This window comes from Orbicella faveolata, unplaced genomic scaffold (assembly GCF_042242905.1).
Source record: "Orbicella faveolata isolate gen_17 unplaced genomic scaffold, um_ofav_v1 contig_35, whole genome shotgun sequence".
NCBI lineage: Eukaryota > Metazoa > Cnidaria > Anthozoa > Scleractinia > Merulinidae > Orbicella > Orbicella faveolata.
Window position 1 is genome coordinate 18,707,560 of NW_028301564.1, and position 17,738 is coordinate 18,725,297.

Here is a 17,738-nt window from a genome sequence, read left to right on the forward strand (position 1 = left end):
TCCCAAGACCCACAATGCGTTTTTGTTTTGTTTTGTTTTGTTTTTTTCGTTTTTTTTTTTTTTTTTGTTTTTTATCAAAATTAAGATTGTGTTTACCTCAGGGATATTAGAACTTTCAGGTTATTATATCAAATATGAGAGGCATTTTTTTATCACTTGCACATTTGCACATTTTTAAACACCAAAAGGCGAGTTAGAAGCAGTTTGGAAATGTGACCAAAAAACACTTGGAAGTTCGATAAATCTGTAGCGATCGTCGAAGGAATATTCGGGCTTAAGGACCGAATGGAAGACAATACATCAAGCTTCGTACGTGTTTATGATGGCGAACAGCAAGACGACGTTTTATTCCAGAACGAGGCTGTGACGTAACGATGTCACTCAAATATTGTTACAAAATCTTCTCCAGTTTAGACCTGGAGTGTCAGTAGTCTCTCTCACAGGGCAAACGGCAGGAGGCATGGCAAACCATATATCGTTTTCAGTAAAACGAAACTCCCTTTGGATCAGTGCTTGACTAAAGCTTGGTTGACATATTGAACTCTACAATCGTTAGTTGATTTGCCTACATTAGTTGATTTGCCTACATAGTTGATTTGCCTACATTAGTTAATTTGCGTTTCTTACGGTTGATTTGCCTAGATTAGTTGATTTGCCTACATAAGTTAATTTGCCTTTCTTAGTTGATTTGCCTACATTATTTGATTTGCCTTCCTTAGTTGATTTGACTACATTAGTTGATTTGCCTACATTAGCTGATTTTCCTACATTAGATGATTTGACTACATTAGTTGATTTGCCTACATTATTTGATTTGCCTTTCTTAGTTGATTTGCTTACAATATTTAAACTGCATTCATTCATTCATTTATTCTGTTTATTTTGCCTTTTTTACTTAATGTACAGTATTTATAAATATTTTAATGTGAGGCGAGGTGACCTCTAGAAACCATTAGGCTTTTAGTTGAGGCCACCTCGTACGTAACAGTACGGTTACATAAATAGTGCAACAGTGTGCGGCTTTGCCAGTTCAGTAATTATTTTACTAAAAACTCTAGCAGTTTTTTTCTTAAAATTGGGAAAACTTGACAATGAAGTGATTGTAACAGGAAGGGAATTCCAGATCTTTAGTTGTATTCGTTGGTTGATTTCCTTACATTAGTTGATTTGCCTACATTAGCTGATTTGCCTACATTAGTTGTTTAACGAATACCAAATATGAGGAGACTGTTACACCTTTTAAATGAAATATTGAAATAGAACTTTTATTTTAAACGCTACCCAGAGAGGGTGGGGAGTTCGACAGAGTAGAGGCTTCAGAGGGTTCCAAAGGCGTCTATCTTGGATGCCAGATAATTTCCTTTGCCCAATTTCGTCCTATCTAAGGCCACAAAGGTTATGGAAGTTAATTTAAATCGGCCGGAGGAGGCAGCAAACTACAAAGAATCCGATGTAGCCAGAGGTCGATTTTAATCAAAACCATTCCAATTTACACCTTTAAAGTGCTACTATGATCAAATTCTCGATATCCAGTTTTTACATTTTCCTAAACAGTAAGTCTTTCCAAGATACCTTGCCAAATTGCAATCTATTACAAACGTTAGAACTTACGTTTTTTGGACCTTTATTTCCGAGAATTTGAGAAAATACCACATGGACCTGTTTACAATATATAAGGTAACCTAACACAAGCCCGCAAACCCATCAAAAACCAGTACTTGGTCAGCGGTCAACTTCAAAAAACCACTTGACCTCGAAGCTCTAAACTTGAGCCCGCGATATGGTCACGTGATGCTGATTAGCAGATACTTGGTTTTGATAGGTGTCAATTGACCATAACATGGATGTCCAATATCAAAGAAGGACGCTACAAACCAAGACTGAGTGTCTCTATCAACCTATTAGCTGGAGTATGGCCGTCATCTCGGACAACTCCGAGTCGCCGACGTCGTGCGCACGCGCCCTTGAGCAATACCGCTAGCCATGATAACCATAAGTAAATCAACTCATAGGTAAGTAAGAAACTAAGTAAGTACTTTATTTAGACACATTTCACCAGTGAGCCTGGGGCTCGTTTAAATGTGAACGTGTATGCTAAAATTAAAATGTAAAATTTAAATATATTATCTATTCAATAAAAGTACAAAAACTAGACTATAAAATTTAAAATTGAAAAACTAGACTATAAAAATTTAAATATATAAACTAATCGATAAAAGATTACAGCAACAATTGGCCTCGGTAGTCAGGTTAACATTGTTCAGTAAATTTTTAAAAATTCTGAGAGAGGACGCTCCTCTTACACTGTCAGGTAGGTTGGTCCATAAACGTGAAGTTATGTAGCGATAAGATTTATGCAAATACTTTGATTTAAAGGTAGGCTGATTAAGCTTACAATAGCCTGTTAGGTCATAGTTGATAGAACGCAAGGAGAACAATTCCTTGATGTAGTTTGGCCCCGTAATAAGTAAAGATTTATAAAGAAGGATTAGGGCTTGCATGTATCTGCGATGCTCCAGGGACTTGATGTTTACTATCTTAAGTAGATCGCCATATGGAGTTGACTTGGGCAGATTCATTAGTGTTCTGATAGCAAACTGATTAGTAAATTCTAGCTTGTTAGAAAGTCCAGATGAAAGTCCCACTAAAACAGGTGCACAGTATTCCAAGTGTGGTAAGATGAAGGCCTTGTAAATATTGATCATCACATCAGCAGGTATAAACTTTCGTACCCTCCTAAGAGCAGCAACTTTAGCATTGACTTTATCACATACAGATATTAACATGGGCCTTGTAAGTTAATGAGCTGTCTGTAGTTTGGCCCAAGAGGTTTAATTCTTTAACTAAATCTAAGGGCGGCTTGGTCAGTACGACCTGCAAAAAGCTGGAGATGTGTTGGATTGTCGCCCAATGAAAACACTTTGGTTTTTGCTTCATTTACAATTAAGTAGTTACACTTAAACCATGATTGAAGCATATCAAAGCTATTCTGTGAAGTGAACTCTAGAGCATTTGGATGGCGGTTTGATAAGTATTGTGTTGTATCATCAGCATATAGCCTCAAATTAGCATCAACAACAAAGTAAGTGAGATCATTAATAAATAAATTAAATAGAAGTGGTCCCAAGATTGACCCCTGAGGAACTCCATGCTTGATTGTTTTCCAGTCTGAGTACGAATTTCCAATCTTGACACGTTGCTTTCTTCCACACAAATATGAGAGAGTGAGACCAAGGCACTGTCAGAAAAACCATAGGCTCTCAACTTTGAGAGTAGAAGAAGGCTGTGGGACACGGAGTCGAATGCTTTTGATAAATCCACTGCGATTGCAGCACAATGTTTTTTGTTATCAAGCGTGGCTCTAAAATCTTCTGTCATTTTAAGAAGAGCGGTTGTACAGGAGTGACCCTTCAGGAAGCCAGATAATCTATCACTTAGCACTGACTTGGAAAAGTCCAGCATTTGATCATGTTGAACCCTTTCAAAGATTTTAGATAAGGATGTCAGAGCAGACACTGGGCGATAATTGGTTTTGTCCGTAGGGCTGTCCTTCTTAAAGAGTGGAGTCACATTGCTACATTTCCATAGGCTTGGCCACGCATTAGCTGCTATACAGTGGTTAATCAGATTGATAACAGGAACTGCCAGAGCCTCAGATGACACTGCAAGGACCCGTGGTGATATGTTGTCGGATCCGGTGGCCTTATTAGGATTGATAGAGACTAGAAGATCCTAGCCCACTTCAACGCTGGAAAAGGAGAAATGCTTGCACTTGTGTCTCTGTCTGATTTCATTGACACTAGCATGGTTAACAAAGTTACTCTCACACAAAGTTGGTTTCCTTTTCTTTTCTATATGAGTATGGGGCTCCGCTTGGCGTGAATTCGGGCCGCCGGAGCTAAGCTACTTTCTAATAGCGTTCGTGATATGCTTGAGTTCTAAATTCTTATCAGTCAGTGTATCAGCTAGTAGACCTGGATAGGTAACGAAGTTGTCAGCAATGTGGTGACCATCACGGCAAATAGAAACTAAAGCAAGAATGATGTATAAAGTATAGGGTCTTCTTCGTTTCTAAACTGTTCAGCTCCCTTACAAAGTTCTCAGATATGGAAAATTGTTTGACTATGCGAATATGAAAATTAATCTTCTTCTTCAAACACGGAAAGGAGGAAATGAAAATATGCAAAAGAAATTGTTACATTCCACACACTTATACAAAACCCTTCTTTGATTTTAATATACCCAGCCTGCACGGGAAAAATGGTACAATTAAAATAAAAACAAATCTAACTTAAAAAAATCGAGTTAAAGTTCAAATGCTACCTTACTTTCTCTCACCGTAGAAACAGGTTTGAAGAGTTTCAATTTCAGTAGTCTATCACGTAGATGTACGTTTTATCAGTCTTTGTTCCGAAGCAATACTCTTGGGTAATGTGCAACCTGGGGTCTTCTGATCTTAGCCTCTCATTTAATTCACGTCACGTTAGTAGAGTTTTAAACCCATCTTCCCCAATGATATTCATGATTACTCAGCATCCGAATGTAAATCCGAGTGTCAGACTATACATCGAACGGAAAGTCAATGTTGATGAATATTTTTTACGGTTTCGCTGATTTGCCTACTTTAATTATGATTTTCACCATTAAAGACATTTAAATCAACTCTTCAGCGCGGAAGAAATTCGTGGCCACAATCGCGTGATATCTTCTAATGCTACGGTCGTACTTTCATTTCGTGCCATGTATTGTAAATATCGAATGTAACTTGTAATTTACATGCAAATTAACATGATGTCACTTTGGTCTTGCTAAACAAACAGAGGCTAGGTTTTCACTTAGCAAGTTGACGGAACTGGAAATGGAGAAACAGCTAAAATGAAAAGAAAAACCACTCATCCGTTAACCTAGTTATCATAACCCATTAACCATCAAGGGAATTAAAGTTGCCTTTTTCCAAAAACGTTCACGATTTTCTTCTGTTCCTTCCACTTTTAAAATAAACTCTCTTTGTTCAAAGACCTGTATTGGAAACAATGTGATTGTGTAATATTTGTTAATCAGTTTTTGAGCTTGACTGTTTCATGATGTAGCTTCTAATGCTGAAGATTTCATGTCAATACCGGGTTTTATTAAACTTCCGTTGTCATGGTTCTTTCCGTGATCTTGTCTTAACTGTACTTCACAGAGCCTTAGACTATATAAATCTAGCGAAAAGTGAAGCCATATCTTTATTACAGCCGTCACTGGTCAATCGAACTTGCTCATATTCCGCATGTTGCCGATTCTAATTACGATGTTCGCCAACAACAGCTCAACAAATTCTCTCAGTGGCGACAACGAAACGTGTTTTCTTCCCATCGATTATGTGGCCGTCATGATAAGCTATACCACTGTATACGGTATTCTCATGCTTGTTTCGCTCACTGGAAATTCTCTACTTATTTACGCGTCCGTAAAATCCAATATCAGGATGGGCCTTATAATAAACAACATAGCTGCTTCAGATATCGTGTTCTCCATAATTCACTTTCCTCGTGAGATTGTCTATCAAATCAAAGACTCGACAGCTTTTCAAGTCCACGGATGGATTGGACAAGTCCTCTGTAAGATCTGTGCCTTTGTCACCGATGCCACCACTGCGGTGTCCACATTTTCCTTGATTTTGGTTGCTGCTGACAGGCTGATCGCAGTTGTATTTCCAGCAACATATATAAAAATCACTATCAAAAAGCGACGGTTCCTCATCTTTTCCACTTGGGTTTTAGCGATGGCGATTCATTCTCCATATCTCTATACTTTCCGTTTGGATACATTCAATGGCGAAAATTTTTGTATCACGAACTGGGAACCGGCCTTTAATCACGAGTCAACACATACTGGCTACTACACTGCGTTACTTGTTACTGTTCTGATTGTGCCGCTGATAACAGTGTGCATACTTCAGGCCCTCATTTTGGTAAAGCTAAGAAGCGATAAATTAGCGCATTCTCGTACTTGCATCGCCAATCAACTACGAATGAAAAGGAATAGAAAACTGCTAAAGATGTCTGTAATGATGCCTTTGGCGTTTGCATTGTGTTGGCTACCCTTTCTGGCCTATCAGTTTCTTCTTCTTTACTTTCCAAGCTCAATTCCACACTGCAGTTTAAGTTTTCAAATATTTATTCAGTTTGCGCTTCTTTTGTCGTTATGTCATTGCATAGTGAATCCATGTATTTGCTTCAAGTTTATGCGCCGTGTTCGAATTGTCCTAAAACCTGGTAGAAATAGATAACCACAGAGGAAGAGTTCTGCGTTTAAGGAAACAATATCATGTTAAACAATATTTCAGAAGAATCCGGAATGCATCAAGACAATCTGGAATGAGAAAATATTAGGTTTTTACGAAACAATTTGAGATTGGCGATACTTTCTGAAATTTCAGATAGCATTAGGTTGTTAGCCAATCAGAATACACAGAGCGTTCAAACGTAAATTGCATGGAGATATATCTAGAAGATACATCAGAATTTTATTTCATCGAGTTCTTCAGGTAATGCATTTTCTGGCATTTGGAGGACTATTTATAAAAGCATATTCATAATAAGAAATGTCAAGACAGACCCACGATATCGCATGATGGACGGAACAAAATAGATCAGTTTGATTATCAGTAACTAACGAACACTTAGTTAACGAACATGATCATGGAACTTCATAAAGGCTTTCTTAAGAATTCAAAGATCAGCGAGAGTAACTAAACGCGCTGGAATTATTTACGCAACAGACCCACTTCTACAAAATATGACTAAGATCGTTTGCCTCCGTCGACTTACTATCGATATTTTTAGCTATAAACCTCTGTAGACCATGCTGAATTACGTGCGCCAATTTTTCAAAATCAGGGTAGTATTCCACACGCTTTATCTCTGAAAAGAAGTCGGTGACCACCAACTTTTTTACATTTCTGGCACACGTAACTCATTATCTGAGTGCCGTAAAAATTAAAAAAAAATCTATTGAATGGAAAATTTTCGCGCAACCGTCCTTAAGCAAAATAATTAAGGGTGCATGCACAAATGGGTGCTAAGCACGAAAACAATGCTTTTCAGTGTAAATCGTACTTAAATCCTGACCTCTTAGTACCCTGTTATCTCTATAGTAATATTTGACACCTTTGATAATGAAAGAAGTTTTTTTTTTTTTTTTTAATTTGTTCACATACAGAATAGCATACATACGTATGCTATTCTGTATTATGAAAGAAGTTGCCGTAACCTTAAAAACGTATTTTCTAATTTTGCACTTCTGTAAATAATAATGTAAATTTGGGACATTTTGTAAATTAAATTTCTGCGCAATATAGTATTATAAAATATTCAGTATACAGATTTATTTCAATTTATATATAGCTGTTAATTGTAAATATTGTACAGAATTGTAGTTTGTATGTTATTGTATATTATGTTGATTTCCTTTGTTATTTTTCTCTCGGAAAGAATTAGCTCGTATAATAGCTACTCTTAAATTCGAGAAAAAATAAAGTTTATGGATGTATGTATGTATGTATGTATGTATGTATAAGTGCAAAACGTCTTGTCACAGTTTATACAAAACACTTCATTTAGTTTTACGATAATCAGCTTGCGAGAAGTATACTGTACAAAAAACACAAAAAATCCATGTGGCAAACGAAAAATGAGTCAAATTCAAAAGCTATTTTTCATCACTTAAGACTGAAACAGCTTGGAAGAGTTGGTATATTAGCTGTCAATCATGTCAATGTAGATTTTATCAATCCGGTCTGCAACCATACTGCTCGGTCTCATTGGGCAAAGTGCCACCTGAGTCTATACAGCTTTTTATTCGCGTTGACTTACGAAATCCCACGACACTTACATAAAGGTTTTAACCCATCTTGCCCAATTAAAATTTATCAGCATTCAGTATCTGACTGAGTTCGGAAATTTAAGAGTGTCAGACTGCATTTCGAACGGAAAAACAACTCTTTTATCACCATGCATGTGTTTGTTGCTCAATGGAATTTGCCATTCGCAAGTTGTTTCCTACAATTATAATTTTCACCAGCAACAGCTCAAAAACTGACTGCATGCTTTTCTTGCTGAAGAATTTCAAAGCCACAATGGCAAATTATAATTTAAATATTGGTGCGGGTTTTGCGCACTAGTGGTATATTTTAAAAAATGGTTTTATACTCAGCTCTCTCAATCGTTTTAAGAGTAATAAGCAATGATGAAATAGTTTTTTACAATCATCTCTATTAACACATCGTGAATTAAAAGTGCCCAAACTTTTTTCACCGTTTATATGGGTTTCTTTGTGGTTTTCTTGAGTTTACTGGAGAGAAATCTTCCAAAAATTTCATGGTACATCGAATCTGGTCAGCGGAATAAGAATTTCATAAAAAAAAGTAGGGATGGTACTGGCAGTTTCTTCGATCTTCGAAAATTTATATCCTTTCTTCCCTGCGAACAAAGTGGTCAAATTTTCTTCCCTGAAAACGAGGTCCAGCTACTGTAGTTTAATATTGGTCAGCAGACTGCTAAATTTTACAGAATTCCACCGGAGGAACACCAAAAATTCACTCTCATTATTGATTTTTGTGATCTGTTGGTGATCATAAAACATCGCCGGAAAAAAACACTAAAGTTTTCTTTGAGTGCACGCACATTACTAAAGTTCATGTCTTTGGCGTGTGTAAGATAAAGGTAAAGTCTGCATACGAGCTAGGTGGCCTTCAAATTGCTATGAGAAACGCCTGCAGGGAATCATGGTAGTTGTATTCATCAAGTCGAGTCCACGGATGGCGGGCGACTTGAGAGGGGAAAGAAGCTTTCGAAAGGACGAGGTTGTGGCATTACATGTTGCGTCCCCGAATGCTTCAATAATTCAAACAGAAACGTTGAAGTTAATTGTATTTTTCCGAAAGAGCCTGCATTGAGAGAGAAGAAAATAGAACATATCGAGAGAAAAAACTTTACTCCAACGAAGCACCAAGTATGTTCGGCACACTTTGAAGGTGGGAAGAAAAGCTACGTGAACAATGTAGCAACCGGATTTGCTGACTGTGCATTTAAGTTGTCGCTGTAGATATAATTCGAGTGTGAGTCCCGAAAAGAGGAGTTTTCCGAAGACAAGCCTTCGTCCACACTGTCCGCCATTTTAGTCGGGACTTGATGAATACAACTACCATAATTCCCTGTAGGCGCACTTCATAGAGGGAAAGGGCCATTTAATGAATTTGGTGAGCTAATGGTGGAATATGTTGACTTGGAAAAGTACCTAACACTATTCCTCAGTCAGCCAGGAGCTCAGTGCGCATTACAACACCAAACAACAGCATGATTACAGTCAAACCTCTACTAACAGTTACTTCTCTACAACGTCACTTCTCTGCAACGGCCACTTTTTGTTCTCTCAGCGGACAGTCCATACATTCACCCTTAATTAACCCAGCCTCTCTACAACAGCCACCTGTAACTATTCACAACGGCAACGGCCACTTAAACGCGTCCCGACTGACAGAACCTCTTGAAAACAACCAGTTAGTCAACGACTGACGAACGGTGTATACAAAACACCATTTTTCATTGTGAAAGGTCACAAAACTTGATCTGTATCGCTTGTCGTTGGTCTCTGTTTCTGTTTGGTTTGGTGATATATTTTGGTTTCGCTATTTGTATGCGTCAACAAGCAAAGACCTCAAAGGAATTAAACATCCACTAAGTGAGAAATAAATTAAGATAGTCCTGACGAAGGAGTTGTGGTGATGGTAAGGAAAAAAGACCCTCAACTGGGACGTCATCTGAAAAGTCTTTATATCCAATCCCTGAAGCCCCAGATTACCAAAGTCAACTGGGAGACATGAAAGTAGTTTTTCCGTACGTGTCCAGTTTGGTCAGTTGAAGATACAGAACCTCGGGGAAACAAAATTGGAGACAGAACCTGGTGGAAAAATTCCTACTAAATGAAAACACAGGGCATTATATTTCCTTGGTTTCTTGTAAAATATTTCTTTTTTTATTAGTTAATTAGAATTCATTGCATAAAATTTAACGGAGCAAAGTTGCTCCATAAGAAATAACACGCAAAGTGCGGTGATAAACATGAAAATAAAATACGCCGTTGGAAAACAAACTTATATCTTTTTACTTGACGTTTCGTCTGTTTCGACATTCATCTTCAGAAGTGACCGTTGAGTAACAACGAAATTTAAGATAACTATAGCTAATTAATAATTTACGAGCAATAAAACTGACAAAAGCTAAAAAGATTGCGTATTAAAAACATGCAACCTACAAATTCAACGGTGAATTTGATATTTGCACGACGGATGTTGAGGTAGTGTAGAACCCCAATTGCTGTGTTATTACTGCCGAACAAGGTGAAGGTATCGTCACCGTATCGAAACTAAATAGACTAGCGAGCTTTGTTTGCTAAGCCCATAAAGGCCTGCATCAATAAGGCACTCATGACAATCCTAAAGTCCTTTTTATCCCTACGAGGATATGATCAACCGTTCTTTTCTCTACGTAGTTCCCACTGGCCACGTGAGGTCTAGCGTATTCTATTTGCGCTGGTGCCAACGAGAGATTGGGAAAAACTCTGACGCGATCTCAGCGACTGAAAGAACTTACGAGGCCTGAAAATCAGCGCCTTGAAGGCCTTCTTGTAGTGTTGGTTTAGACAACCGTAGCATACTGGGTTAAGGGCGTTGGGCAGCCACACAATCAAGTAAAGGAAGTCAGATAACGGTTGCATGAATGTGAAATATCCCAACTCTGGATTGAACTCGTAAATGAGATATAAAGTTTGGAATGGAATATAACAGAGCACGAAAACAACCAACACAACCATCAGCATTGTCAGGAACTTTCTCTCGATCATCTGCCTGCGCAGCGCGCCTGCCGGATTCATGTTCAGCTTGTTTAGATTCACGATGGAGGAGTGCGGGCTCGCGCTGGGCGTGGAGTTCAGAGAGCTTGCACGAGAGGGCCTCACTGCTACCGGTACAAGACGGATATGCTTCAACGTGGCCGTGATTTTCAAATACAGCGCCGAGATGACAAGTACTGGAACAAGGGCTTGTACACTGTACATTGTTATAGTGTAAATGCGGCGATACAAAATGTCTTTGTCCATGTTGTCCGAGAAAATATCCATACAGTAGAAGGTGTAAGGACTATCTGGGTAGGAAATAACTGCCATAGCTCCATACGAGGGCAGGGAAAATAAGAAAGCGGTCAACCATAACAAAGCTATGATTAATCGCGTTTCCGATTTCGACGGTCGCGAAACGAACGGGAACACCACGGCGCGAAAACGATCACACGCAATGGCTACCAACGTATTGGTTGTCACAAAGTTAAACATGACCACACTTGGTTTAAGAAGTTTGCACATTGCTTCTCCCATGGGCCAGTTTCCAATGTACAGCTCTGGCAACAGAAATGGAAGGCACATCACAGATCCGATGTCAGAAACTGCTAAATTCATTAGTAAACAATAGGTGCTAGTCTGAAGGCGTCGAGTGCGAGTAGAAATGATACACACGGCAATATTGCCCACTAGAGCCAACACGATGATAATAGCGTAGATCACAAAACGAAATATCTTGAGAGATGGTGGTTCCACATAGAATGGCGGATCATTTGGTGCGATGTACGCTGAATAGTTTGAAAGGATGACAGATTCGTTCAGTTCAGATCCCATTTAGACTGCGGCTTGTTAGAACTATCCTCAACAACCAGACTTCAAGATGTCGTATCTAGTGTTTGCAATCAACTCCTTGTACCTAAAATTAAAGTAAGGAATATTAGAGCAAGGAATTCGTCATTGGAATCGCAATTTGTACTGTAAATAGCAGCCAAGAGGTCAGGCTCGATTACCAACCGCTGTTCGGGGGAACGCAGGCCTGGGCACGTTTCTCGAAGGTCCCGAAACGTTTTCGCGTCCGGAAAGCTGTCTCAAAATCTCAAACCTTATGATTAAAGCGCCATTTTATTCATGCAAGAAGTTTCAGGCGCGTACACCTCTCAGTTTTTACATACAGAGAAATTAAAAATGGTTTTACGGGCCCGAAAAGTTTCCGGGGCTTTCAAGAAACGGGTCCCAGACACGTTAGAGCGGCGGAAATCGAGCCTCCCAAGAGATGTGAAGTCGGTCTTAGTTCCGTCACCACGCCCAAAACAAGTATTGTCCAACGAGGAAATATTCGTGTAATTAGTAATTTCAGCCCGGTTCGATCTGTGGAGATTTGTTTAATGGCGTGGAAAAATTTAGAGAGTTTCATTTTTAAAGCCAAAAAAATTCTAGAAGGAATGACAAAGCTAAAAAAATAACGACGTGAGCTACAAGATCCTTGTTTAGCCAACCACACTGCATTCATGATATACCAACCGTCAGTCGCTGGGTTATGCTAAAACAAAACCAGTTGTAAATTGAACAGATAAAAGAGTATAGAGCGATGTCACATTTAAGCAATTCACTCAACTTTTTTGATGTCTTATAATTTCTCCGATAGGTCCGACAGCGCCAAACAATTCCTGACCAGTAATCGTATCCTGTCTAGGCTATGGCTAACGGCGCCTTGGAACACTCACGCTAATCAGCAAATTAAGATGACACCCTTTCCCCTTAACGACAAAGCCTTTGCTGTGTAGTATGCTTCCGATTTGGTTTTCATATACGACGACGTTGTCTCGTAACTTTGTTTTTGTTATTTGGCTCCGCTGTGGCTTATGTCTCTTGTATCCTTGGAATTTGTCTCCGTTTTAGCTTTCCTTTCATGTTTGACCTTACATTTTGTTTCCGATGTGGTACTTGTAATTAATTATGTACTTATAATTTGGCTCCACCAAAAAATAAAGTGAAGCAAAGCAAAGAAAAGCCGCAAAGAAGAGTGAAGTAAACTAAAGTAACCTGAAGTAACTGAGGTGAGGTAAAGTGCTAAAAGTATCAAATCAAATTACTATCATAAAGTGATTCTCCAGCTTCATTTTGTTCTCATATGTTTCTCCGCTATTGCATTTGCTCTTATTATTTGTTTCCGCTGTGGTTTTCTTAATTAGTTTTTCACTTCTTTTGTCTCAGCTGTGCATGTGGGCGTCATCAATTATTACGCCCCGTCCACACTACGCCGAAGAAATTTGTTCGAAAGTACATCAAATGTTTTCCGTTCACACTACGCCGGGGAATTTAAAAACGCAACAACCACCGATCATTTTGGATTTGTGTTTAAGGAAAACTTGGGCGGGGAATTCACATATTTATTGTGACATCATTGTTTTCGAAAAGCTTCGTCTTCAAAATGTTTTCCGTTCACAGGAAAACGAAAAACCGGCGTTTTCAAATTCCTCCGGTTTGAAGAGCGTTTTCGATAAGCTCTGTTTTGGTGACGGATTAGTGTGGACGGCAGTCCTAACCGTAGAAATAAAGCTACGTTTTAAAATTTCTCCAGCCTGGTGTGGACTCTGCCTCGTAATTTGTGTTCGTTGTGGTCGAGCGGTGATATTTTGTCATGATGAATGTATGCCATAAGAACGACCACACGCGCGCTAATGAATAAGTGCATATTGTATATGCTTAAGTCTGATATACTTAACACTAAACGTTACATTACACGAGATTGACTCTCAATGTTGTGAACATCTAGCGATATTGAATCTGAAACACCCCATTACTAAAGAACAGATAATAGCATCAAAGCGAACTAACCTCTTTTAGGAATAATACTCTCAACTTAAATGTGAAGAATATGTAATTTCGATGTAATTATTCCGTGGTCTCGACTGCTGTTGCGTATAGTACGCCTTAAAAATTCCATACGGACCAAATGAGGCCTAGCTTTAGACCTTAATCAACCTGTTACTTAGCCACATGTTCTTTTCAAACACCTGCACGTAACAGCAGAAGATAAACGCCGGCCTTGCTCCACACAGCAGCGCGAGCACTAACAAACAATTTCAGAGTGGAAAAGCAGCGAATGGGAAGTTCGTTAACTAAATCTTTGACTTACAGTTTGCTGCGCTGTGACACATCGTGACGCTGGAAGTTGAATTAGATCCCTCCAACAATTTGATGCCTGTTTCAAAATGCGTCAGTTCTGTGTCCGAAATTGTGAAATCCTACACAGATAGCTGGCCTGATCATGAGTGTTATAAAGATATATGCTTAGCCGTGCATGACTGATGTTTTGGCAGTTCAGAGAGCGCCCCAGGGCTACAGACGTTTTGTCAATTTAAGCAAATTTTACTTTAGTCTGATTTCTATTTAAATGCAGATAAAGAAAGAAAGAACAAAATGGGGGAGGGAAGGCAGGGTTATTGGCCATCTAAAGATTACTCCCCATATATTCAGAAAATTAGCAAATAGTAAAGTTTCATTCATTTATTCATTCACTTAAGTAATATTTGTTCATAAGGTATAGACAATTACTTTTCGCTTCTTTGTTTGTTAAAAATATGCTAAGTATTCTAAACAAATATTTGCTTTATTAGCATTTGGATGATAAACTAGATTTCTCGCATGTTCTGATTAATTGACCTCAAGCCTGAGGAGAGAGAGGACTGAGCTAGGAAATGTTACTTAATTTAGACGGCAGTTTCCACTTGACGGTCGAAAGTAGTTCGCATTTACTTTGGTTTTGCATTGCTACGCTTAACTCGAGCGCTACTGTGTTATCCAATCAGAAGTAAAACCATGGATAGTAGAAGACTAAACCAAGCTTGACTTACCCGCACACGTTTTCCCGCGCTTTGCGTCAGCAACATGTATTTGCCTCGAGTTTTGATTGGTGCACTGTATTGTCTGTGTCCTTTGTGATTGGCCAGAGTGCTCACTTTGGTTTTGGTTTCATTTCGATACTTAACTGAAAACCGTTCTGGTGTTGCATGGTGGTGGTCATTGGTCAGTTGTTTCCATGCAAACAAAAACCAGAAAAACATATAACTAGAGATTAGATTAGTCAGAGCAAGTATATTTGGAGTAGACATTGGTAACTCAACGGATCCGGGAAAAGACAGAACTTGATTTTATTTCCGGGATTGCAAATACAAACGTTCTGTAAACGACGCTGAGAGCCCCTTCGTGAGCCCGGTAACCGGGCAGACTCGGTTACCAAATCGAAATTTGTCTTCTCGGGTTACTCGACCAGGATAACTGATGAAACAAAACTTAAATGCTGCCGAAAAAAGCGTATCGTTTGCGACTATCGTAGCACTGTTGACTGACGTAACTTTACTAAAAAAAAAGCTAGTGACCAATTCCCTCTAGGAGATGTGCCTGAAGGGAATCATAGTATTTGTCTTCATCAAAACAAATATCCAGCCCCGACAAGATGAATACAACTACCTTGATTCCTTGCAGGCGTGTTTCATAGAGGGGATAGGCCTTTTTTGAAGTGGAAATACGTACAAGGAAAAAATTATGCTATTCTGTTTTGTCAAAAAAGTTTCGTCCCGGTCACCCGTGCTGGAGTGTTTGCATCCCAGTTTCCTGGATCTCGAGCCAGCTCGGCTCCTCATATGAACACATCACTGGATTTTCACGATGAAAAAAGGGGCGAGGCGAGATCTCGGAAACCGAGCCAGCCCGGTTGACAGGGCTCATGAGCAAAGGCCCTGAATCAGCCCTGTTAGTTTTCTTTGTGAGAGAACCAGAAGCGCATAAAAAGTTTTCAATATGTCAACTTCTTTTGCTTTCTGTCTTGCATCCCATGCTCCTAGAACTGGCTTTTCACGTACCTCTGTCGCTCTCGAACAAAGAAATGACTGCTACGAAAGGAGAGAGGAAACTTTTTAGCAGGTAAGAGACAGCTTATCTGCTCAAGCACATGGATAAACGTCATTTGGTTTAATCAGGTCGAATTTTTTCGTTCACCTCGTCTCATTGCGAGTGCCGTTGATTAACAAGGCGAGTAAAATTCATCATATTCTCTTGTCATAACAATAAAGCTCCAATCTATTTACAACTCTGTTATTAAATATCCGTATACATGCCTGACATAATTTTTTTTTCACAAAAATATTTTACACACTGTGTTACACAATTATCTGGGCATTGCAACGCAAATAAATATATCTGATGTCATTTTTTCTTGATAAAATTTTCTTCATCTTCTCAGCGTACTTGAGTCTTAAATCATAACTTTGTTCTCGATCTTGTCTTTTTTGGTTTGGTTTTTGGTTTGGTTTGATGTTTCTCACCATAGTAAAACGCTAAGGTTCATTTTCTTTCTAAAAGCCTATCGAGACGAAGTCGGGCGATCACAAGGCTGAAACTTAACCAAACAACCTTCACGGTATCAAGGTACCACGGCTCATAGCATACAGAAAGTATATTGTGCTCCTTTCTCTACGTAGTTCCTACTGGCCACAGTCTAGCGCATTCTATATGCAGTGGTGCCAACGAGAGATTGGGAAAAACTATTCCGCGATCTCAGCGAATGAAAGAACTTACGAGGCCTGAAAATCAGCGATTTAAAGGCCTTCTTGTAGTGTTCGTTCATGCAACCGTAACAGATAGGATTTATGGCATTGGGCAGCCACACAATCACGTAGAAGTAATCAATCAACAATTGTATGTAAGGTAGGTAGCCCATGTCTGGATTAAACTCGTAAATTAGATACAGTGTTTGAAAGGGAAGATAACAGAGCACGTAGACAAGCAGTACAGCTATCAACATTGTCAAGAACTTTTTCTCAATCATCTGCCTGCGCAGCGCGCCTGCCGGATTCATGTTCAGCTTGTTTATATTAACCATCGAGGAACGCGGGCTCCCGTTAGGCGTGGAGTTCAGAGAGCTTGCACGAGAGGGCCTCAGTGCCAGTGGTACAAGACGGATATGCTTCAACGTGGCCGTGATTTTCAAATACAGCGCCGAGATGACAAGTACTGGAACAAGGGCTTGTACACTGTACATTGTAATAGTGTAAATGCGGCGATACAAAATGTCTTTGTCCATGTTGTCCGAGAAAATATCTATACAGTAGAAGGTGTAAGGACTATCTGGGTAGGAAATAACTGTCATAGCTCCATACGAGGGCAGGGAAAATAAGAAAGCGGTCAACCATAACAAAGCTATGATTAATCGTGTTTCCGATTTTGACGGTCGTGAAACGAACGGGAACACCACGGCGCGAAAACGATCACACGCAATGGCTACCAACGCATTGGTTGTCACAAAGTTAAACATGACTACACTTGGTTTAAGAAGTTTGCACATTGCTTCTCCCATGGGCCAGTTTCCAATGTACAGTTCTGGCAACAGAAATGGAAGGCACATCACAGATCCGATGTCAGAAACTGCTAAATTCATTAGTAAACAATAGGTGCTAGTCTGAAGGCGTCGAGTGCGAGTAGAAATTATACACACGGCAATATTGCCCACTAGAGCCAACACGATGATAATGGCGTAGATCACAAAGCGAAATATCTTGAGAGATGGTGGTTCCACATAGAATGGCGGATCATTTGGTGCGAGGGATGACAGATTCGTTCAGTTCAGATGCCATTTAGACTGCTGCTTGTTAGAACTCTCCTCAACAACCAGACTTCAAGATGTCGTATCTAGTGTTTGCAATCAACTCGTTGTGCCTAAAATTAAAGTAAAGAATATTAGAGCAAGGAATTCGTCATTGGAATCGCAATTTGTACTGTAAATAGCAGCCAAGAGGTTAGGCTCGATTACCAGCCGCTGTTCGGGGGAACGCAGACCTGGGCACGTTTCTCGAAGGTCC

General features: G+C 39.3%; 2 protein-coding genes and 1 pseudogene across 2 annotated transcripts; 1 reads left to right on the forward strand and 2 right to left on the reverse strand.

The window, feature by feature from the left end:
* The first annotated feature begins 5,171 nt into the window (after positions 1 to 5,171).
* Positions 5,172 to 6,399, forward strand: LOC149103621 (neuropeptide Y receptor type 1-like). Its single transcript, XM_089273633.1, has one exon. The coding sequence runs from the start codon at positions 5,273 to 5,275 to the stop codon at positions 6,272 to 6,274; it is 1,002 nt and encodes a 333-aa protein (XP_089129759.1). The 5' UTR covers positions 5,172 to 5,272; the 3' UTR covers positions 6,275 to 6,399.
* A 3,584-nt stretch (positions 6,400 to 9,983) lies between these two features.
* LOC149103622 (neuropeptide FF receptor 2-like) lies at positions 9,984 to 14,152 on the reverse strand. Its single transcript, XM_089274372.1, has 2 exons — positions 14,018 to 14,152; positions 9,984 to 11,794 (listed from the first exon to the last, which is right to left on the reverse strand). The coding sequence occupies exon 2, from the start codon at positions 11,710 to 11,712 to the stop codon at positions 10,558 to 10,560; it is 1,155 nt and encodes a 384-aa protein (XP_089130498.1). The 5' UTR covers positions 11,713 to 11,794; positions 14,018 to 14,152; the 3' UTR covers positions 9,984 to 10,557.
* Positions 14,153 to 16,186: 2,034 nt separating this feature from the next.
* Positions 16,187 to 17,513, reverse strand: LOC149103623 (neuropeptide FF receptor 2-like; annotated as a pseudogene).
* Between the last annotated feature and the right edge of the window lie 225 nt (positions 17,514 to 17,738).

Coding starts and splice junctions, on each gene's coding strand:
- LOC149103621 (XM_089273633.1), top strand. CDS start 5,273: ATGTTGCCGATTCTAATTACGATGTTCGCCAACAACAGCTCAACAAAT.
- LOC149103622 (XM_089274372.1), bottom strand. CDS start 11,712: ATGGGATCTGAACTGAACGAATCTGTCATCCTTTCAAACTATTCAGCG.